At 38.2% G+C, this 24,995-nt stretch overlaps 1 protein-coding gene and 1 pseudogene across 1 annotated transcript; one reads left to right on the forward strand and one right to left on the reverse strand.

Annotated features, from left to right (window-relative positions):
- Positions 1 to 9,169: 9,169 nt before the first annotated feature.
- On the forward strand, positions 9,170 to 15,742 carry LOC143616859 (sodium/calcium exchanger NCL-like). Its single transcript, XM_077089566.1, has 7 exons — positions 9,170 to 9,512; positions 13,545 to 13,730; positions 13,893 to 14,074; positions 14,291 to 14,436; positions 14,516 to 14,789; positions 14,865 to 15,176; positions 15,456 to 15,742. Exons 1-7 carry the CDS (start codon positions 9,170 to 9,172, stop codon positions 15,702 to 15,704), a joined length of 1,692 nt encoding a protein of 563 aa, XP_076945681.1. The 3' UTR covers positions 15,705 to 15,742.
- Positions 15,743 to 17,216: 1,474 nt separating this feature from the next.
- On the reverse strand, positions 17,217 to 19,179 carry LOC143616860 (uncharacterized; annotated as a pseudogene).
- Positions 19,180 to 24,995: the final 5,816 nt, after the last annotated feature.

Genomic DNA, 24,995 nt, shown 5'->3' on the forward strand with positions numbered 1-24,995 from the left:
AGTTTCCGGAGCCACACCAGACGGTGTACGATGTCCCCAAGGGCAAAATAGGGGTGTATGCTGCATTCTTCGTTTATGGGAATCTCAGGTTCCCATTGACGAAGTTTGTATACCGTGTCTTGGAGAGGCACGGTGTGCATCTGACGGAGGTACACCCGATGGCGATCGCCAAGATCCGCCACTTTGAGTAGGTGTGCCTCATTCTGGGCGTGGAGCCCCACGTCGATCGGTTGATGACCTTCTACTCCTGGAGGTGCATCCAGGGGTGGTACACCTTGGTCAATCGGATCAAGGGTCTGAAGATCTGCGCTACCGAGCGCAGTCTTCGGTCTTGGAAGCGGGAGTTCTTTTATATCTCCGTTCGCGTCGTCCCGATGGCGATGACGTTTAAGAATGGGAGAGCACTCCCCGCCCTTCACGCCCTCAACTACCAGGAGGCGGAATGGTTCGCCAAGATCTCCCGGATCCAGACTCCGGTGTACCGCTTTGCGGAGTCCGGGATGGTGATGTTCGGGATGAGCCGGGTGTGGAAGGAGGCGTCACAGATTCCCATCGTCCTCGAATACGGTTTGAACTCTGTCCCTTACGGTATACTCTGTCTTCTTTGTTGATATAGGTTTTTCTTCTAACTGTTTCTTTTTTTATTTCAGAGGGAAAAGACTTGCAATCTCTCCTGCAGCCGCGGGAGAGTGATGGTCCCGCTCGGATGGGTACTCGTGCTTTAGATGAGCACGAGTTGCCCATCCTTGAGCAAACGGCGGATCGGTTCGTGGAGGTCTACCCGCCAGGCCACGAGATCCTGAGCGCCAGGCGGCTAGGTAAAGAACTTTTTGACCCTCGCCCTCTCAATGCTCAAACCTCTGCGGGAATTCCTCTAATTTTGTCATCTTCTGATGAGGAATCCGCAGATGGTCCTTTATTGGCGAGGAAGAAGAAGGCTGCCGGCGAGAAGGGGAAGGCGAAGGTTGCCTCCACTGCCGATCCGGGGAACCGGTCAAACTCGGAGACCGGGAGCGAGGAGGCGGCAGGTGGTGTTGAGACCACTGCTCCGGAGGCTGAGACGACTGTCACCTCCGAGCAGCCCAGGACGACGACGGTGACCGGTATGAAGAGGCCGGCTCCATCGGGTTCGTCCCCGCCTGTTCGCACCTTTAGGCTCAAGAAAACCCGTAAGTATAATCTTCCTTTACTTTTACTGCACAGCTTTCCACCATTATACTTATATCTTCTTTGTGCAGGCGTGGATGCTACCGCATTCCAGGGTGGAGCAGGAGGTAGCAGTTCTGGACCCATGAAGGTAGGTTTGGTCAACCTACCTGAGGCGATGACCCAGGCGACTGCGCCTGCTTCAGTTGGTTCAGTTGCTCACCCGGTTGAGCCAACTGTTCCAACTGTGACGACGTCCCCGCCGGCTGTCAGTGCCATATTCACTGATTCTTCCACTGAGCCGGCGGTGAGTATTTCTGTGGATTCTTCCACAGCCGCGGCCGCGGTTGTGAGTTCACCTCCGGTGAGTTCACCTCCGTTGGTTTCTACCACGGCGGCCTCCGCTATGCCTCCTCCGGCGCCGGCGACTACGGCCGGTCCTTCAGGTATGTCCGGGGTTGGGGCGTCAAGCCAATCTCTGCCTCCTTCCCATCTGCCTGACCTCTTGGATGGATATCCGTTAGGTTCGGGTGATGGGTTTGGCGGCTACAGGCCTGTCGTCGACCCTAGAGGTGCGTAGGGTTATTTTGGCCTTTATTTTATATATATATATATATATATATTTATCATCTTTTCCTAACTGCTTTTTGCTTTTGCAGTGTCGGATTCCAATGAAGTGTATGTTCCACGATGGAACATCCGCCGAGGAACAACCCTTCGGATGCCTGTAGAATGCGTCGAATGGGCGAGCCACGCCGCCCCCGCTGGTGCGCTGGGGGAAGCCATGTCCAGCTACCAGGAGGGTAGGCTGTCGAATGAACTGCGGATTCTCCTTGCCCGGATGCAGCCGCGCGTCGAGTTACTTTGTCGTGAAAACGACAAGTTAAAGACGGCGCGTAGCCTGGAAGTGGCTCAGGCGCGGGCCATCCGGGAGGAGAACAAGAGGCTTGCCGCAGTGGCTGCGGAAAAGGAGAAGGCCTTCCAGGCCCTTGAAGTTGAAGTTCAGGCCCGTCTCGAGGCCCGTTCCAAGGCTGCCCAAGCTGTTAACGAACAGCTTCGGCTGGCTAAGGAAACTGCACGGAACGCAACTGAGAGGGCCACCAAGGCTGAAGCTGTTGCTGAGCCTTTACGCATTGAGAATGAGGAGCTTAAAGCCAAGCTAGAGAGGCTCCAGCAGGCTCATGATGCCTTGGCTATGGAAGACGCCAAGAAGCTCCAAGGGATCTTGGACCAGAGGGGCGTGCTTGACCACACTGAGCGGAAGCTAAAGGGCGTTGAAGAGGCTGCTGCTAAGGAAGTGTTGCTCGCCAACCATAACAAAAGTGAAGCCGAACGCGCCCGTAACCAGGCTCAAGCTGCCCTCCAGGAGGCTCTGGTTGCCAAGGAATGGCTTCTTCGAGAAGCGTTGTCACAGGTATGCGTAATTTCACAATATCTTTACGCTTTTCTTTGTACATAGAAAAAGTTTTGATACTTGTATTTTGTTTTGTAGGTTGTGCATCGAGTCTTCACAGACACATCATACGACGATGCCATGAGCGCAGCCCTCAACGCTTCTCATGAGGATGGGGAAAAGGCCGGCTTCCTGCTTGGTCTAGGGTTCGTTGAGAAGGGCATCCCGCCTTCCAACTTCCCTTTATATGATGTGGATACTGAAGCTGTATATGACCAAGCAGTGAACCAGTATGCCGCCTTCCCGCATCCGGTGGTGGAGAAGGTGAACGAAGTTGCTGCTGCTGATGATGGGCTAACCATTCTAAAGACCTTCCTTGAACCGCCACAGCCAACTGATGGTGCGGGCACAAGTGGGTTTGGAGGGAGTGGTCCTGAAGCTTGAACCTTAAGATCCCTTCACACTGTTAGGATCGGTTTACATTGTATAGATTTATATTCATGTAGGCGGGTAGTTACCCGGCCATTCTTGTAATGAATTATTATGAAATATAAATCTTTGTGCGGGTAGGACCGCTACTTTCACTGGATGACTTGCTTTATAAACGTTATATGACTTGCTTATGCATACTTTAGTTTAAATTAGCAACTTTCCAAGTGTTCTGAATAAGTTAACCTTTGAACGTGGTAGATAATAGGTTGAAGTTTTACTTCCTCCTTCGTGATTGTGCGGGTAAGACCGTCACTTGCACTTAGTAGGATGGCTAAACTTTACCTATATCTGACCTGCGTGGAGGTTTTCCTCATCTTTTCGTTAGAAATTTTCTAAGTATTTAGAATAAGTTAACCTTTGAACGTGGTAGATAATGGGTTGAAGTTTTGCTTCCTCCTTCGTGATTGTGCGGGTAAGACCGTCACTTGCACTTGGTAGGATGGCTAAACTTCACCTATATCTGACCTGCGTGGAGGTTTTCCTCATCCTCCCGTTAGAAATTTTCTAAGTATTTTGAATAAGTTAACCGTTCGACGCGCGGTTGTCAATAGGTTAGTTCGGTTTCTTCTATCATGATTTGTGTGGTTAGAACCGGCACTTTCATTTAGTGGGATCACCAAACTTTACCTATAACTGACCTGCGTGAAGGTTTTCCGTTTATTGTGTTTACGCGGGTTTTACCGCCGTCCACACGCAACGATTTCTTTACACTTATTTATGCGGTGAAAACCGGCATATCAGTGTTTTGAATAAATTAACCGTTCGACGCGCGGTTGTCAATAGGTTAGTTCGGTTTCCTCTATCATGATTTGTGCGGGTAAGACCGGCACTTTCATTTAGTGGGATCACCAAACTTTACCTATGACTGACCTGCGTGAAGGTTGGCCGTTTTTTGTGTTTATGCGGGTTTTGCCGCCTTCCACAAGCAACGACTTACTTCCCCACTTATGTATGCGGTGAAGACCGACATATTAGTGTGGAAAGTTCATTAAGTATAAATGTAAGACCATCAGCATCAATGTGGTAAAAAGAATCATTTCCATTAGAAGTGGCTCTGGGCCTTTTCTTTACAAGTTTGGAATTGATCTACATGCAGACTGTGTAATTGAGCTCCCTTCCATGTTCTTGGGAGTGTCATCGAGCCTTTCGAGCCGATATGCACTTGGTTCGGAATCTCGTTGTTTACGCAGTATGTAGTCTCCAACATTGAAGCTGCAGTTTTATTCGTGTTTTCCCCAACTGGGGTTCTACACGCATCAGCCTGCTCAGCGTTCGTTACGCCACGAGGTGCGCGAGCGTCCCATATCTGACAAATACTTCGACGATGTCCTTCAAGTCTGTGCATTCTTCAGTGTTGTGGCCTTTTGTCCTGTGGAAGTCACAGTATTTGCTCCGATCAGCATTGTGACGATGTCGGATTATTGGAGCCTTTGGCCATGGGAGCTTCTCAGTGGCGAATATCTCGGTGACGCTTTTGGTGAGTGGCGTCCATCTGGAGTTCTGGTTCGACTGTACGTTATCCCTTCGGCCTAACCGATGTTGCAAGCCGGATGAGGTGTCAAAGTTTACCCTTGACTGCCAAATGCCTAGCTTCCGCTTTTTGTTTAGTCGGGCGGTAAGGACGTTGTCTTCTCTTGTTTTCTGGGTGTAGAGGTTTGTGCTCTGGGGGAGATCTCTACCCAGTTGCTTCTCCGTTTCCGCAAAGCGTTTAGCTGCTGTCATGATGGCATCCCATGTGGACGGCATGCCATCTTTACCCGTTAAGGTGCGGATGAGCTCTGGGTCTTTCGCGCCCTGGATGAAAGCAGCGCGAACAAGATCTTCGCTAATATTACCCAGACTTAGCTTCTTTGAGTTGAAGCGAGTGATGAAGTCTGGCAAAGATTCATCTTCCTCTCGAATGCAATTGAGGATTGTCCATTGCTCTTCGGTATACTTTCTTTGTTGGCTGAAGTGTTGGCTGAACTTCTGCTGGAAGTCTGCCCAATCGTAGATGTGGTGGACCGGTAGACGATCGAACCACGCTCTAGCTGCCCCCACAAGCGTCATTTGGAACATGTAACACCACGTAGGTTCCGTCCAACTACTGACGGTTGCCCCCGCTATGAATCTGTTCAAATGATCGTCTGGATAAGATATACCATCGTAAGTGCCGATGTTGGACATCTGTTTGGCACTTTTCGGGGCGATTGCTTCCGCAATGTCCCTTGCAAATTTGGACGTTCCCGCATTTGCAGCTGGTCTAAATGTTTTGGAGAAGTCACGTGGGTTTTCACCCGCGTTTTTTGGTTTGAAGGTTTCTCCAAAATGCCTTCTCGGTTGGGAGTCCGTTTCCTTACGCTTCCCTTTCGCCCTATGACGAGGGTTTGCGTCACTATCGGATTCCTCCGAATCATCGTCCAAGTACTCTCTGAATTCATCAGCCTGTTGGAGTGAACGTAAGCGTTCATCCAACTCAGTTTGGAATTCTTTTTGACGTGCTTCCGCCCACGCTTTAACTTCATTGAGTGTTTGGCGGGGGAGCCTCGTTCGTTGTCTCTCTAACTGGGTATCGGTGAATCCCAGTGAAAGATTATTTACTGCACTTGCCCCAGCTCAGGTAACTGGGGTAGTGTTCGTAAAATTTACTCCACTTGCCCCGGCTTGGGTAACCGGGGTAGTGTTCGTAAAAACTGTGTAGTCGCCGGTATTCCCCCCAGTAGCTGGGGTTGTGGTTACCGGGGTTTCTTTAACCATCTTTCTAGAAGTTTTGAGAAAACTGAAAAAGAATTAAGTTCTAGCTTTTATGCACGGATGGCGCCAATGAAGAAACACTAATCAGCCCCGGGCAGATTACGGATAATCTGGGAGTTAAATAGATGTTTCCCACGAGGGGTTAGATCCGGCGAAGATGGTTCTTCTGATAACCTGCAAAACAGACACCGTGAGCTCGTCACTGAGAGGGGGGGGTACCTCCTTGTGACCACCCTCCGGCGTGAGAATCAGACTAGATTGCTCTTGAATATAAGTGTATATTAAGAGAATGACTAGAGCAGATATCAGGTAATATATCAAGATATGAGATATGAGATAAGATGATAATACCATTCCAAGGTGTTGGAGTATTTATAGCCGAAGGTAGGTTTCCAAGAAGGTACAGCCGGCTGAATAGTGTTCCTGTTCTGCCAACTGTGGGCTACGCACATGCCATGCTGGTGGTTGGTGGGTAGGCAGCGGCTGATAGTGACCAGGCCGGCTGTCTACTATTCCTGTTCCACCAACTGCAGGCTATGCACGTCCTCCGACAGGTTGGTGAGTAGGCAGCGGCTAATAGTGACATACAGTACAAGAGCGTGCTGCTCGTCATACTGTTGTCAGTGAGCTGTCGTATCTTTGGTCAGATCTTTTGTCCATACCTCGTCAGGTACAGTACAAAAGATCCTCCAGTATCGTACGGACTGGCTCATTTGGGCGGGAGTATTCCCGGCTTTGCTCATTCCTTCTTCAGGTGACATTACTGAATTATTATGAGAGTTAAGTGCCTTGTGCGTGTAGCCTTGCTGCGCGGGTAGCCTTCCCTGATGGCTTGTATCCGCAGCTGCGGGAACAGGCGGAGTACTTCACCATTGGGAGGCTTTTCCTGCGGGAACAGCTTGCGTACTGCGCGTAAGGACGTCACGTCTCTGAGCATGGTGGGTCCTGCGGATCCAGTTGGTCTCTGCGCAGACGTCCCTTTAAGTTAAGTCTTGCGGGTTCAACCGCGCAGACATCCGTTAAGGAGTCTTGCGGGTTTAACTGCGCAGACGTCCCTTTTCAAGGTGAGTCTTGCGGGTCCAACTGGGCTCTGCTGGGACCTACCTCTTCAGGCTTGGAGTAGAGAAGAACAAAACGTGACTCGTTGCCGTGTCTCACGGATGGCGCCAATGAAGAAACATGAAATGGATCCGGGTCGGATCCATGTTCATGTTCCCCGGTCTTCGAGATGAACGAACCACCGCCTTGATCTCCTCTCCGGTCTCTCAGATCTGCCATATAAAAGTGGGGGAATGGAGGTGACTGCTAAGAGTAAACTCTTGTTTACAGACACAAAAATATATGGGAGCCAAAGGTCCAAGAGAAGGTCTTTCAATGAATGATAAAGACTTCTTATATAGGGACTTCATGGATACCATCATGAACCCTAACCTTTATTATGGGTTACCTCCACAAACCCCCAGCCTAATAGACCTAATTAGTAGACAATAATAATAATGTAATAAACATAATATATTATGTAATAAATAAAAAGTCGTATCGGGTTGACGTACCCTACACCTAGACTTAGCCTCATCACAAGAAAAGAATTTCTCCATGTAACCACAATCCGGAGCAAGAATAAATATTTGTTGGATTAAATAAAAGCCTTAAGCGGAATATTATTTGAAGTAAAGTAATAAACAGAAGAGGACTTTGATGAATAAAACGTTTTTCTTGTTTTAATAATTCCTCAACATAAATTACATCATGTCATCAACCATAATACATCATTTATACTATAAATCCATCTTAGGAATTGATATTGTTTTAATGTTAGCTAATGTAACTTTCAATCTTTATAATATATCAATTTTGAATTTCAAATCTTATACTTTATCACCGTGATTTCATAATCTTTATCTCCATAATTATCTCCTTAATTCTACCCTACTATGAACATTAAACGATTAGAAGGTGATTGTCATAACTAATCGTTATGTTCGAGAGTCAGTAAAGGGGTCAGATACATAACCCTTAGTGTTAGACTGTAAAAGTATTAACCTTTGGTAATTTTGTTATAGATTGGATAAACAACTTGTCTTTCAAATTTTATATTAAGATAAAATTACGAGTGAGCATATATAAGAAGATAAGGCTACAACTTGCAAGACTAGCTCTGTAAGTTGAGTTTAAAGACATACAGTTTTAAGTTGTAGCTTTTAAATAGGCTGACTAAAATGTCTTGACAAAATGTGATGGTTTGAATCCCTTAATACAAAAGGTTTTGGCGTTATTTTTTTATATTGATTGTCACACAGTTTGAAAGGAGCGTCACTTAGATCCCTTCATTAATCATACAGTAAAACCTGTATAAATTAATACTCGTTAAATTAATCACCTCGATAAAACTAATAGTGCGTTAAGTCCCAACTTGAGACCAATGCAAATATAAACCCCAATCGATAAAATAATAAGATAATAACTTTTTTAAAATCTCAGTGTATATTATATATTCGTATCAACAAAACTATAAATTAATAATTAATAAAAGAATCCAAATTCTAAGATTATCTAGTAAAATATGAATCTATAATTACTTGGTTTTCGTTCATTTTCAATTCTATATTTATCCAAGTTATTTTTTTTAATGAATCCATAGTTTATGTGATTTTGAAAATTTTAGTTAACATTTTATAGTAATCGATTTCTAACTATGTTTAATGTATATGAAGAAGAAATGTGTCTTGAAATTTGGTTTTGTAATTTATTTTTAGATACCATGAACTAACTTTTTATTATTCAAAATCAATGAACTTGACAAATTCAGTTGATTTGTAAACATATATTGCATTTGGAAATTTAAAGGTCACATGTAAAACATCTTTAAATTAATAAATTATTAATTTATCGATATAATAATATTTCGCTAAATTAATAAAATACTCCGGTCTCAACATAATTAATTTATAAAGGCTATACGGTAGTAATTTTATGTCATCACTATAAGAGAGTGTTTTGATGAACTTTTAAAAACAACTTATTTATTTATTTGATTTTTAAAAAATAAAAGCTATTTGGTACGCTTCAGCTTAAAGCTTAAAGTTTAGAGCTTCCGCAAATGATTTTGCTTTTTATAAAGCTAATAACCATTTTAAGAAGCTCAATCAAACACATCGTAATAAAATGATTTTTTTCAATATAATAAGGACTTGAATATATATATTCATTTGTGGAAATAAATATTGCTCAAGAATAGTAGAATACCTAGCTAGTGTGTTTAAAAAGCAGAAGTTGATGAGACATGTATTAAAAAAGGAACTCGGATCGTCTTCTCAAAGTCAATTTATATCTTTACACGCTTCTAACACGTTCACCATCAAGGTTTAGTATAAACCACGATAACACACATACACACACAAAACCATGGCTTACAAATCTCTTATCCTACTCATGACTCTTATATCTTTCACCACATCTGCCACAAGCCCTCACATCATCACCTCTAATTCAACAACCACCAATCTCCTTAATGATGGTGTCCACTACGAGTTAGAGTTATGCGAGCAGACATACGGGTTCATGCCGTGCACAAATACCGTACTCGGCAATCTTTTTCTCATTTTAGTCTATGGGTACCTCATGTTTCTTGCTGCTATGTACTTGTCTACCGGTAGTGAGCTAATGTTGGAAGTTTTAGGCCCGGGTATTGTGGGCGGGCTCTTTCTACCGATCCTTGGAGCTCTTCCGGACGCTATGCTCATTCTCGGTACACGGTTTTACTCTTTCGTTGTTTTATACAACGTCGTGGCTAATTAACGTATCTATTTAGTACTTACGTAAATTTGTTAAATATGTACCTTGCAATATTTGAACCATATGCGATGACACACCTTACCATTGCGTCCTGAATTTTTATTTTCTAAAATATTTTAGCACAAAAAAGTAGGATTAGTATTTGTTAGTGATGTTATAAGCTTGATGGCGGGGGTTAAAATCCTAGCTAATTAAACTGTCAAGTCAATGTCACGTAAGAAATTTAGCTTTTAATTAACTCTCAGGTTAACACTTAACTCGCAAGATGAGGTTTAACTAGACATTAAATAAAAAGAAAAAAAGTGTGATTGGTTAAAAGAGAGTGACCCCACCATTTTTTTTGTTGTCAAGTTTGTTACCACTTTAACCAAACCTCCATAACGCCTTACATGCAAAAGTTGGACCTTAAGTAAAAGGGTTTTTTTTAAACAATTTAATTTTTAAATAGATTTACTTGGTTATGATTTGGTCATTTTTTTAAGTAGATTTACTTGGTTATGATTTGGTCATTTAAGTGCGTAAAAAACTTTTTGTATAAAAATACATTTAAACATGTCTCTAATGAGACTAGAACTCACAACTGTTTGGTTAGTATGTCATACCAACTTCCCACCAGACCAAGTTGGTAGTTACGTAATAGTGTTTAAACATTAAATATACATATTGTTTTTCATAAAAATATATATATATATCTTTAAAAAAAATTCAAACCTAGCGGGATGTTAGGCCAGGTCTGTCGACCACTGTGCTCTCCTTGAGAGTCGGCCTTGAGTTACATGGCTACCAGTCTGCCACATCAACTATAACTCCTGATAACTATCTCCTCAACAACCAGCCTAAATGATATCAACAAGAGAGATAAGGTTTGCAACCTTTACGCAACCATAAGGCTGAGGGGTGTGGAGCGCGAGAGGGGGCGCCTGAGCCCATGCGCTCGCGCCCCGGGGCGCGAGCACCACACCACCGAGGCGCGAGAGGGGCGCGATAGGGGCGCGAGCACGCAGACCAAGGCGGGCGCAAGGCCAGTCACGGCTGAAAATGGGCGTAAAGTGGGCTTGGGAATGCGTGCAGAGCCGTTGTGGCTTAGAAATAGAGCCGTTGGCTCTTTAAGTTTATTAAAAAAAAAATTTTTTTTCTCTATATAAACCAATATCAACCCAATATCACATACCACACCCAAAATCACATAAAATACTTACCACAACCACAAAAAAACCCAAAATCACCCCATCTTCCAAACCTTTTTTTAAAAACATGGCTGGAAATTGGTACCCAAACCTAGATTCAGATTACAGTTACGACGATTTATGGTCGGCACCGGACCAACCGATGTTTTATTCGGGGTCGCAACAATCATCCGGCTTTCAACCATCCAACATACAACCGTCTCCTAACTTTGTTGTTCCGGAGACACAAGAACCAGAAGGTGAAGCTGCGGGACAAAGAAGACGCGTCCACCGGAAAAAACAAGTTGCAACGGACGGGTCGGGTTCGGCTTCGACTGGAAGGACGAAACGGAAAACCACTCCGTGGTCATCGGATGAGAAGGAAGCCCTGTGTCGGGCTTGGATAGTCATTTCTGAGGATCGGCGTTGCGGTAATTGTTTTAACGTTTTTAAAAATGATTTTTAATGAAAAAGTTAAATAAAAAAATTAAATGACTTACAAATTTATTTATGCATTTTGCAGCGGACTACCAAAAGAGCAAGGTCTTTTGGACAAAGGTTAGGGAGACGTTTTATTCGCTCGTTGGGAGTACGGAGCGGAACGCCGATATGATTTCGGGTCGGTGGACCGAAATCAGAAAATTTGTCGGCTTGTTTACTAATCTGTTCGACAGGAACGCCGGTCGTATGAGACCAAGTGGCAGTGACGATTTGGCGGTTTATAATTTCACTGTCGAAGAGTGGAAGCAGGAGTGCCTGCGGAGGTATGGGACGGTGAAGACGTGGGACGATGTAAAGGTGTGGGAGAGGTTGAGAAGGTGTTCTAAGTGGGTTGAGCTGGTGGCGCCGAACCTTGATGCGGAAGTAGGGCCGAAACGGACTAAAACTAGTTCGTCTGGAGCGTATAGCACTTTCGCCGGGTCGGATTGCCGGGTTGGATTCGACCTAAACGTTGCGGGGGAGGAAACGTCTTCACCGCCGAGGAGGCGGCCATTGGGAAGGGACGCCAGGGGGAAAAAACCGGCTGAGGGGGAAGCCGTAAACATCACCGATCTTGTTGAATCCCTCAATAAATTCAACAAAACCATGGAGGCGGTCTCTAATGACAAAAAGGAAAAAAAAAGAATGAGAGATTTGGACTTCCTTACAAGAGACTTCAGTAACCTAAATCCGGTCGACCAAATGCTGATGGAAAAACAAAAGGAACGTATCCGGAAGAGGTTGATCGAAGAAGACCAAGCCGAAGAATAAGAATAATGTTTTTTTTAGTACTTTAATTTTTTTTTTAGATATTATCCACTCTCAATCGCTCTTTTTTTTAGTTGGCGGGCAAGGTTTCCTACCCACTGGCTACTGGCTACCGGCTAAGGAGGTAGTCCCCTATTCAGTTGAATCAGATCTAGTAGCGCTCACTGCTGAGGCGAAAGAAAGGAGCAAGATACGGCCAAAAAGCCGGAAGTGAATTGGTTTCGAGAGCATTCCGCCACTTTTTGGCGACTTTCACTTTCAACCCGATTCACATTAATGTGTTTTTTTAATTAATGTGTGTTTTTTTAAATAATTTATGAGTTTTTTTGATAATACGTTTTTTAATACATTTATAAAAAAATAAAAAAAAAAACCGCTCGCGCCCCCTCTCGCGCCCCTCCACACCAGGGCCCGGGGCGCGAGCACCACTACCAACACCCATCTTATCAAGTTTCTCTCTCTGCCACACGTCACAATATTATTGGCTGGAGCCCCCACTCGCGCCCCCTCTCGCGCCCCCCACACCCCTCAGCCTAAAAAGAAATTGTGTTAGATGAATTAAAGATGATAAAGTAATGATTTGACATATCAACCAGTCGTGGCAGTTAATTATTCGGTTGTCCCAAAGAATACAATAATTATTCGGTTGTCCCAAAGAATACAATAATTATTGGATATATTATCTCACTTTTGAATTTTGATTCTTTGAACAAGTGGGGTACGTATTATATAGAATACTAGAGAATAATATATGTTTCTTTTGATATGCACAGCTATGTTTATTCTTGAAGAAAATAAAAGTATTATTTTTTATGTATATTGGTTTTTATTAATCCTAACTATCGTCTTTTGGTCGTTGCTGATCCCAACTAACGAATTGGCTGCTGACGGTCCCAACTTTTATTGAATTTGTTCACAACGGTCTGTGACTAATAGAATTCTAACGCCGTTAGTTATAAGTCGCCGGAAAAACGTTTTTGGCCGGGAAACTCACAATTTTTTCCCGGAAAAGTAGAAAACATCATCTAAACACCGCCACCAATACCGATTGACTCACCACCAACCAACCACCACCACTTGAGCACCACCAATCGATTATGACGATGATTCTAGGGTTCCGGTGACCTCAATAATTAAGACTTTAACTAGAAATATGTTCTTAAAGGTCCGATACAAAGTTACAAAGATGTCTGGGCGGAAAAGTTGAGTTTTCAGGGAAAAATGTGAGTTTTTTGGCCTAAAACGTTTTTCCGGCGACCTGCAACTAACGACGTTAGGATTTCGTTAGTTGCGGATCGTTGGGAACAAAGACGTTAAAATTTGGGACTGTCAGCAACTAATTCGTTAGTTGGGACCGACAGCGACCAAAAGTTAATAGTCGAGATTAATAAAAATCAATATATCTATTTTTTAGGGTCAACTGTTAAGATGATCATTTATCTCACTCTAAATTATTATCATATACAACTGCTCATTTTAAAAATGATTGTAAATTTTTATAATCTTTGGTTAAGATTTCTTACAGTTAAAAATAATCTATGTAATATTATTTTATGATCTACTTGTTACAGTTTCTGGATTAGCTGGGAGTCCAGAAACAGCTCAAGACCAAGTCTCCGTCGGCATGGGATTATTGGCCGGCTCAACGGTCATGCTTCTAACTGTTATATGGGGAGCATGTATAATAATAGGCAAATGTGATTTACATGATTCATTTGCTATAGATAACCAAGATACTAAAGGATTCAACTTAGTAGGTATATGTTTATATATGTTCATTATTATTATTATTATTATTATTATTATTATTATTATTATTATTATTATTATTTCCACCAATTTTCTAAGCCAATATGTATTACAAAGTTAGATGATGCGTGTTTTAACCATTTGACTAATTTTCGTCTGTTTTAATGCAAGCTCGGGTGTGAGCACTGATATTTGGACAAGCTATTCTGCAATGACAACGGCTGTATCTGTACTCCCTTTTGTAGTTGTACAATTTCCGCAAATCATTCACTCAACTTCTGGAAGACAATTGACGGTCTTGATTGGTCTTGTTATCTCCGTCTCTCTTTTAATTGCATACTGCATTTATCAGGTACAAACATACTAATTATCTGTAAGGTATATATGAAAACTGTAGGCTTTATAGAAATTCGTATAGGCTTGTTATTAATGCTTGATATCAATTTCGGATTGAAATATTTAGATGGTACTCAAATATGCAAATCTGTTATGAAAACAATGCACAGAATGTAGACCAAAGACCTTTGTTGTTCTTGGTTGATTGACTTTGGTTGATAATCGTCTGCAGGTATATCAACCTAATATACAAAAGAGACGTCTTGCTTTCGCAAAGCATAAGCATGTACAGTCTGGAATTCTTAGGTACTTAAAATCAAAGGCATTTGGAGGACTTTTAGATGATCAAGGCCAACCTAATCGAGAAGTTCTATACAGGTCAGTTGCGTGACAAATTCTTTTTAAGTGCGTATATATAGTTTTCAAGTAATTAATAGTTCATACTAATCTTTGGCAGACTATTTAACTCGGTTGATGTGAATGGAGATGGGCATCTTTCGCGTGTCGAATTAAGATCTCTAGTTGTGGGAATGCAGTTAAATATAAATCTAAACGAAGATGATACTGTTTACAAAGTAATGAAAGAATTTGACACGTCTGGAGACGATGAAGTATATTTTGAGGAGTTTGTAACTGGAATAGGGAATTGGCTTGCAGAGGCTAGACTTGCTAAAACATATTCTCCTATAGATGGTCGTGACACAACTAACTATATTCATGACTATTATGAGGTATGTTTTTGTTGTCAAGACTCGTTAGAGCGTCCATTGCAGAACATTTTGAGAACCAAGAGTATGAATATGCAGGAAACAAAGAGAGAACACTACCTTTTGGGAGATGAAGGTGGCGAAGATGAAGAACATGAGGTAGGTGACCAAGACTCACATCAGACAACGATAAAAGCTGCGTTATTTTTGTTACTAGGCACACTTGTTGCTGCTATATTTGCTGATCCTCTAGTAGATGCTGTGGATGGTTTCTCTAATGCTACAAGTATCCCGCCTTTCTTCATCTCCTTCATCGTGTTGCCATTAGTAACCAACTCTAGTGAATCCGTGTCAGCAATTATTTTTGTATCACGTAAAAAACAAAGATCCGCCTCTCTAACCTTTTCCGAGGTTGGTTTTCTTTATTATATTGGCAAAATGGTCGGTTTGGGTAGCACGCTAAGCTTGAAATTGTTGTTATTAGTATGGGACCGCTTGGGTTGACCCGCAAAAAAGTTGTTATGTTTATTTACAATTTGTTAAGCAGCAAATATGATTACAAAAAAGTGCATAATAATATATGTCATAATCCGTTTTATGATATTGCAAGCAATAAAAATGCACTTTAGGTGAGTTTTAATCCAATTGACTCATTTTAAGTTTTTAACTAAATTCATGGATTCCTTGCAGTTATATGGGGCAGCAACGATGAATAATCTACTTTGCTTATCGGTGTTCTTAGCACTTGTTTATACACGAGGACTGACATGGGATTTTACATCAGAAGTGCTTGTTATTTTGATTGTGTGCATTGTGATGGGCGTTTTCGGCAGTTTGCGAACAACGTTCCCTCTTTGGACATCTTTCATTGCTTTTGTGTTCTACCCGTTATCCCTTGTTCTTGTGTATATTCTGGACTACGTTTACAGTTGGTCATAGACTCATTGATTTAACCATGGTTATAGTTGTGACTTGTATTTCTCACCTGGTTTGCTGTTAATTTCTTAGGCACATTAACTGATTTTTGTATATACCCTGGACTATGTAACGTTTTCGGTTGTTAAGGATAGCTTTCATGTATCTAATGATTTGATTGTCAAATACAATTTTAATTTTGTTTCTTTCAAATGTTCTGTTTTGTTTTCTTTCAAGGTAAATCATGTAAAAAAAATGGCTGTTAACAATTCTCTTTTTGAAATACTTTGGTTGATTATGTAAGATTTTGGTGATATATGAGAACCGGTTACTTATATACTCATGGGACCCTTCCGTGCTCTATTAACTAACAAGATTGGGATTTCTCACCAGAAGTTATGGTATTGTGTGCATTTATGTGTCGGAGTTTTTGGATTTCTTGCTTGTCGTCCCTCACGTGTGTTTGCGCTCGACTTTGGTTATGGTTGGTCATCGACACTAGTTATACATGTTAAAAATAAACACAATAATGAGTTCCTTAAGATATGTTACGCGTCAACATTTGTATCAAAGATTCACTATATTACTAACAAAATATATGAGAGCTTTGGTTTTCTAAGGTGGGATTGTGCTGTTTATGGATTCTTTCCTTAAGTAGTAAATTACCAGCTTGACATTGGTACTAATTTAGTGCAAAGAGTTGGCACAACAAATCAAGTGGTGACAAGAATGATGTAGACAGTATGACCAAATTATTCCCATGAACTCACATGCATAAGTTTGGTATGGTGGTGCCATCAGTTCTCTCACCGAGTAAGGGTGTACATAAGGGCACTAGAAACCAGACTGGTCTAAAACTGTCTGGTTTGGAGCGGTTTGGCCCCAAAATGGGACCATGAACTAAACTAAGAATAAAAAACAAAAAATGAACCAAACCGAAAATGGCCAAGTGCAGTCCGGTTCCGGTTCAGCTTTTGCCTGTCTACACCAATTTTTGCACACCTCTAATCCCAACTTAGATTCTAAAGACACACATTAATGTTCTTAGTAGATTGATCTATAGCTGTAATACAAACATGGTGAATAAGGAAAATCAAAATGAAATAGAGTAAATCTAGGCTTGAATTATAAGAATCCACCTTGGTTCAATTTGTTCAAGAATCATGACCCATAGGTTGTTACAAGCATAGCTATGTTGTGTTTGGCTAAATCATTTTCCATTTATGACTTTAACTTGCCAAAGTTTTAACTAAATGGCAAAATATAGAGACATGACCTTCAAGGGTTGTGTGTACTAACTCCTTGAAGGCCAGTGCCCAATCCAAGTTGTGTTTTCCCTAGTCCCACCGGTTAACAGGTATCGATAGGCCCATGAGTTTTCTCTAACAGGTTTTCATAGTTAAAAAAAACAAGCATAACTTAAGACAAAATTGCGGTTTTATTAGTCTCTCATTGTAACATTTTTAGTATGAAAAAAGAACCAGCTTAACAAAATAAGTAAAGAACAAAATCAACAAATCTAAGAAATAAAGAGAACCCTTCTATAGCTTCAAATTTAGATCAACGCTTTCCCCTGCCTCACACTCGCTGTTTTCTTGTTGGCCCATAGGTGCTCTTGCCGCTGGAAAGAAACCAAAAAACGCCGGTTGGTTTGGCCCGCCTCTTCCAGACAAATGGCTAGGATCTTCTAATTGGTCCTAAAGAAAACATTTTATAAACTTATCAGCCCAATTGATAAGATAATAATATAAAAGAATTTTAAAAAGTTGAAAATTAATACTTTTTCAGGTGGTAGTGTCTCAAACTGTGACTGATCTCCTATATAAGATGAAAGATGCAACTTTTCGTTCGAACTTGAATCTGATTGCGATGCTTGAGGAGGAGCTAGTTTGAGAAAATCTCTTGTCAGAAGTTGGTTTTCTCTGCAATATAGTCCCAAAACAAAACCATCAAACACCAATTTCATACATCAAAATTTGATTCCAAATCAATGCAAATATCTAACTAACAAGAACCAAATTTTAAGGTTTACTCACCTGAAAGACGGATGCGTCGGTTCTATGCTAGTAGTACCTCCATTGCTACCAGAAGCAGATCCATTTGATCCGTAGATTGGAGACGCATATGCAGAAGGCAATTTGCAGTTAACAGAAGGAATCGATCCGCTTTCCAACAAAAAGGGGTATGGCCTCTTCATGCCAATCATCTGTAATATAAAGTTATAAACCATAAACAAATGCACATTTATTTTTGCATGTTCACATATACATATGGTTAAACAAGATTAAATTAAACCGCAACATCACCTTCTCTTCATGCGCCTGCAAGTGATGGTAGTTATTGCCGTAATAGCTTTGGTTTGAAGGGGGCTCCATCTTTAAATTTAGAACAGACGATGAAGACGACAATGAAGTTCCAGCGGCAACATTCACCTGAAAATATTAACAGATTTCAATCATCCAATCTTATCTAAAAAGTAACATATACATACACAACAAGAACAACAATGTAAATGAAACTATAAATCAGTAAATGTTTACCATTGATGAAGAACAAGGTGGCTGAAAATGTTGCGGTCTTTGCAGCATTAGATTTGGGGAAGGAGGCCAGAAAGGTGGATTCGATTCGTAATGCAAACCACCAAGATTTAGATTTTGATTTTGATTTGGAGTTTGAGTTTGCCTCTCCCCTTGAAAGTTGTAAGCACCATCACTCAATAGTCTACTCCAACTACCACCACCACCGAAATTCGTGGATTTAGACGCAGATATAGGGTTCATGCCATCTGCTTTTGACATCCAAGGGTAGTGGTTGGGTGGAAATGTTGGTGGTGGTGGCGGCGGCCGAACATTGGAAGAACAATTGGTGAAAACAGTTGCGTCTTTCTTTTGTCGTTGTTCCGATATAATCTTCTCAAGTTGAGCCACACCCATTCCTCTTTGTGGCACTTTCTTGATCTTCAACTTCTTGGAAGACCTATGACTACTACCATCTCCACCTCTTTCGCGGCCTGCATCACCACCACCGCCGCTACTGCTATTACTACTCCTAGAGTTATGCTCTTCTTCAGCCATTGATCACTGTCTTCTAAACCCCAACCAATTCTTATAAAGAAGAATTACAAATTACAAAATAGGTAATACACAAAGATGGTTAATCTAAAAGATCAAACACCATCAAATTGTATAGATCACACAAGATCTCCATAACATAAAAAAATATGACCAATTAAAGCAGATTATACATATTTATGCATGATCACAACAAAATCATACCATTAATACTGCTTCATAGAGTATCTACAGAAAGAATGAAAGATCAAGATCACCAAATTTCTGATGTTAATTGAATATTAAATCAAAAATTGCAAAATCTAAAGTAACTATTTGAACCCAATTACTTTCTCTAAATTTCTCACTCACTTAAATATAAAATCTGCCATGAAACTCATATTATTATTTGAAGTTTAAACACTCATATGATCAATCTATTGGCCTCCATTTTGGTTTTCTTTGATATGAGTCTTGTTATATAGAGGTGAAGCTGGTAACATTGATATCAGGAAAAATAAATATAATTATAAATAACGGATGATATTAATTATGTAAAGGTTAAATAGATTTATGTGAATTAAATGCTCATAAAAATAATGCTTTTTTTTAATTACTTGCTTAAATATTTGGTCAAAATGGCTAATAATATACTTACTTAAAAAGAAAATCTTTGCTGTCTAAAATGGTTGAAAAGGGTGTATTGTTAAAAACAGGAGAAAAAGAATATATTGACTAAAATAGAAGAGAATAATGCATTGACTAAGATTGGAAAATAAACAAATTTTGCATTAAACCCCGATGAAATATAGATAAATATAACGTTTTTGTATGAATCTTGTGATATGTATGTGTATGTTTGGGGGTGGGGAGGGGTTATTAAATATAAACATATTTATTTAATTGGTATATAACTATGTGAATTTAGCTATTGTATGATGTTTGTCTACAAATGTAAGGTTAGAAGAATTTTAGGTAAAAACTTGTTGAATTGAAAATAGAATTATGTTATTGTTTTAGTTTTTTTTATTTTATGTAGTGTTGATTGGTAATTTGGAATGATTTAAATTTCCATGTTTAATGAATTCAACTATAATTATGATACAAATTCCCATGTTTATTGAATTCAATTATAATCTATAATATATATAAACGAAGACATAAAAATCATACGTGTCGCGATGTGGTCGCTCTCCATTTTTTTGGAGTCACCAGATTTGCTTGATTTTTAAATGGAGGTTTCTCATGCATTTGACCCGAATTCATGGGTATGGGTCTTACCAAACCCAGATATTTCTTAAACGGGTTATAACATCTCTTTAAATTAAAAATTATTCTCACCAAATTATTGATGTAAAACTCCTATAAAATAGGATATAATAAAAATTAATATCTTATTTATTTTAAAAAAGATTATATATTATTTAAATTAAAAAACCAATTTGATAGTAAAAAAATAAACGGGGCTTGGGTCTCATCAAACCATAAGTATATTATTAACTTTCATAAATATTATTTATAATTAAAAAACCAATTTTATAGTAAAAAAAATAAACGGGTCTTAAGTCTCATCAAAACCATATAGCTTTTAAACCGGGTTATAACATCTCATTTATTTGTGAAACAATTTATCATCAAACCATAGATATATTATTAACTTTTATACAATAAAAAAATATAAATTCAAAAAATAAATAATATTAAAACAAACAATATAAAACAACCCCCGTAATACGGGGATAAAAACTAGTTAATTATATAAGAGAAAAATGAATACAGTGTATATAAAGTCACTAAAATTTATGACAAAAATTAACCTTTTGAAATTATTTTTTCTATGTTTATTACTATTATTATAATATCGTATATAATATTACAGAAATTATATTTTATAATTATACTATATATTTAATGTTATTACTTGACTTAATTACTTTATTATTTACATTTATTTTATTCTAATTAATATTCAAATACCGATAATTGATTTCAATAATAAATTAAACAATAGTAAGATTCAAGCAAATATAATAATTGAATCAGCTTTTATTATTATTATTATTATTATTATTATTATTATTATTATTATTATTATTATTATTATTATTATTTATATTGGTTATGCCCCAACTTTTGTTTTAAGTTTCAGATTTACCTTATCTATAATATATATAAACGAAAACGCAAAAATCATACGTGTCGTGATGTGTTCGCCCTCTCCTTTATCTTTAGTGTGCACAAAACCGAAAAAACCGAACCGAAACCAATAAAACCAAAAAAACGAACCGAAAAAACCAAACCGAAATAGAACCTGGTGGTTTGGTTTTGAACTTTAGCAAAAACCGAAATATTGGTTTTGGTTCGGTTTTGTATTTTGTTAAGAACCGAAAAAACTGAACCGAACCGAAATAACCATAACACTTAAGCATAATCATTAAAACAAAATTTACAGATGAATATTTGTTTAGTTTTTACATATTGTTAATACAAATATATTTGGTTTGAAAGTACGATTAAAAACCAATAACAGGTACTTTCGGTTTTGATTTTGAATTTTAATTTCAAATGTGTCATTTATTATCTTTTAATATCTTAGGTCCAAATATTCAATTTTCTATTAATCATTAGTTTAAAGAAAAAAAAATGGCATGCTCGATTTCAATATCTTGGGTCAAGTGTTTTTTGCCAAAAAGTTTTGGCTCGACTAGCAAAACCGAAAAAACCGCATTCAAAACCAAACCGAACCCAAAAACCAAAAACCGAAAAAACCGAAACCTAATGGTTTTAAAAAATCATAAAACCGAAAGTTTGGTTTTTGGTTCGGTTTTAGTCAAAAACCGCACCAAACCGCACCACGCACACCCCTACCTTTATCAGAGTCACCAAATTTGCATTATTTATAAATTGAGGTTTCTCATTCATTTGACCCGAATTTACGGGTATGGGTCTTACCAAACCCATATATTCTTTAAACGGGTTATAACATCTCATTAAATTAAAATTTAACCTTACCAAATATTTGGTATGAAAATCCTAAAAAATAGGAATATACTAAAAATTAAAATAACAAAAAAAATATTATTTAAGAAAAAGTATAGAACTAAGAATCTTAATCTTAAATATATATATACTAGTTTTTATCCCCGTATTACGGGGGTTATTTTATATTGTTTGTTCTAATATTTATTTATTTTTTGAATTTATATTTTTTTTATTGTATGAAAGTTAATAATATACTTATGGTTTGATGATAAATTGTTTCACAAACAAATGAGATGTTATAACCCGGTTTAAAAGTTATATGGTTTTGATGAGACCCAATACCTGTTTGTTTTTTTTACTATAAAATTAGTTTTTTAATTATAAATAATGTTTATGAAAGTTAATAATATACTTATGGTTTAATGAGACCCAAGACCCATTTATTTTTTTTTACTATAAATTTGGTTTTTTATTTTAAATAATATATATCTTTTTTAACATAAATAAGATATTAATTTTTAGTATATCCTATTTTATAGGATTTTTACATCAATAATTTGGTGAGAATAATTTTTAATTTAATAAGATGTTATAACCCGTTTAAGGTATATCTGGGTTTAGTAAGACCCATACCCATGAATTCGGGTCAAATGCATGAGAAGTATTCATTTGAAAATCAAGCAAATCTGGTTATTCCGAAAACGGGGGAGCGACCACATCGCGACACGTAGGATTTTTATGTCTTCGTTTATATATATATTATATATATATATATATATATATATATATATATATATATATATAAACGAAATCCTTAAAAGCTCTCTGGTTGCTTCTTACCTTCTCTTAAGCTATCAGATTATTTTACTTGTAAATGAAGGCTTCTTACGGATTTGACCCGAATTCACGGGTATAGCTCTCACTAAACCCAGATAACCTTAAACGTGTTATAACATCTCATTATATTAGAAAATAATCTCACCTTGATATGAAAATCTTATAAAATAGTGATATACTAAAAATAAATATCCAATTTTTTTTGAAAAAGATATTATATATATATTAAGTAACATTTTTATAGTAAAAAAATAAACGGGTCATGGATCTTACCAAATCAATAGCTTTTAAACGGGTTATAATATCTCATTTATTTGTGAAACCCTTTCATCATCAAACCCTAAGTATATTATTAAATTCTTACAATAAATAAAATTAAAATTCAAAACAATAAATGTTACACACGAAAAAGAAACACAACCCCCGTAATACGAGGGATAAAAACTAGTACTTTATATATATATATATATATATATATATATATATATGTTGTTAACTATTTCATTTTCATTTAAATTGATTTTTCTTTAATAACTTAGTCGGTTAACAAATAAAAAAAAAGAAAAGAAAAAACTTACTTGTGCAATTGTGCTCAATTTAATTTTATTTGTGGACATGTCGGTATAAATTTTGTTATCCTTTTAACTGGCTATAGCGATAACCAAAGATACTGACTGAATTTTAGTCGTATCAACAACAAACCGAACATGTTTGGATGCCCTTTCGGTACATTGAAACCAAAGAAGCTTTAGCTCGCCGCAACATTATTATTATTGTTATTATTATTGTTGTTGTTATTATTATTATAGTACACTGCATATATAATACCAACTACAAGAAGAGTTTCATTAATAATTTTGTTGATAATAGTTAAAGTTATAATTTATTTATGTTTAATTGATTTTAATAATACCTATTTAATGGCTTTGGCCGATATAATCGCTATTCATTTTATTGTTATAGGCGGTCCCAAATTTAATAAAGTTGGCCCCCAATGGTCCCCCGTTAAAATGAAATTAACGGCGTTATAGTTTTCTGAATTTCAAACTAATGTTTTAGGGTTTTTGATTGGAAGAAAAATACGAGCCGATTGATGTAAAATTTAGTTCAAAATGGTGCTCCAAAATGACGAAATAATGCTTCAATTCGAGTGTTCGAACTTACAATTAACAAAAATCAAGTCGTTTGGATCACTGTTTCGAGCTAAATTTTGCATCAATCGATTCGTATCCTCCATCCGATCAAAATCCCTAACCATTAGTTTGAAACTCGGGAAAAAAAATATATAACGTCGTTAAGTCCTTTTTAACATGGACCATTGAGGGTCAACTTTTTTATAATTAGGAGAACCCGTGGTGATAAAATAAATAGGGATTATTATCGGCTAATACTTTTCCTGGTCAAGTTATTCTACAAAAGGTAACAAAAATGAGAAGTGTAAGAAGCCATAAATAATTGACATGTGTCAAGTGGGGGACCAAAAGAAAAATGGTATAGAGGTAATTGTACGCATTTCTCTCTCCACAAGCAAGACACATGTAATACCCCTATCATTTTAGAACGTTTATAACTTTTTCGTATGATATTTTATTTTTTAAAAAAAGTTCATCACAATAACAAGCGTTTTTTTATTTTTAATATGAGTATGATTTTTGTTATATAAATTAAACAAAAATCACGACATTGTGTCCTTTTTCGTTATTGTGTCTTTTCGCACACCATTGTGTCTTTTCGTTTATCATTGTGTTTTTTTTCGCACAACATTGTGTCTTTTCGCATACCATTGTGTTTTTTCGCTTATCATTGTGTCTTTTTTCGTCATTGTGTTTTTTCGCACACCATTGTGTCTTTTCGCTTATAATTGTGTCTTTTTTCGTCATTGTGTCTTTTAGCACACCATTGTGTCTTTTCGCTTATCATTGTGTCTTTTTTCGCCATTGTGTCTTTTCGCACACCGTTGTGTCTTTCCGCACACCATTGTGTCTTTTCGTTTATCATTGTGTCTTTTTTGATCATTGTGTTTTTTCGCACACCATTGTGTCTTTTCGCTTATAATTGTGTCTTTTTTCGTCATTGTGTCTTTTCGCACACCATTGTGTCTTTTCGCTTATCATTGTGTCTTTTTTCGCCATTATGTCTTTTCGCACACCATTGTGTCTTTCCGCACACCATTGTGTCTTTTCATTTATCATTGTGTCTTTTTTCGTCATTGTGTTTTTTCGCACACCATTGTGTCTTTTCGCACACCATTGTGTCTTTTCGTTTATCATTGTGTCTTTTTTCGTCATTGTAATTTTTCGCACACCATTGTGTCTTTTCGCTTATCATTGTGTCTTTTTTCGTCATTGTGTCTTTTCACACACCATTGTGTCTTTTCGCTTATCATTGTGTCTTTTTTCGCTATTGTGTCTTTTCGCAAACCATTGTGTCTTTCCGCACACCATTG

Source organism: Bidens hawaiensis, unplaced genomic scaffold (assembly GCF_021521415.1).
Source record: "Bidens hawaiensis isolate Kalapana, Puna unplaced genomic scaffold, B.hawaiensis_p1.1 tig00050041_1, whole genome shotgun sequence".
NCBI lineage: Eukaryota > Viridiplantae > Streptophyta > Magnoliopsida > Asterales > Asteraceae > Bidens > Bidens hawaiensis.

Excerpts from the sequence above, each read along its gene's own strand:
- LOC143616859 (XM_077089566.1), top strand. The coding sequence starts at position 9,170 with ATGGCTTACAAATCTCTTATCCTACTCATGACTCTTATATCTTTCACC. Across the intron at positions 14,075-14,290 it reads TTGCATACTGCATTTATCAG|GTATATCAACCTAATATACA; the intron begins GTACAAACATAC and ends AATCGTCTGCAG. Across the intron at positions 14,437-14,515 it reads AATCGAGAAGTTCTATACAG|ACTATTTAACTCGGTTGATG; the intron begins GTCAGTTGCGTG and ends AATCTTTGGCAG.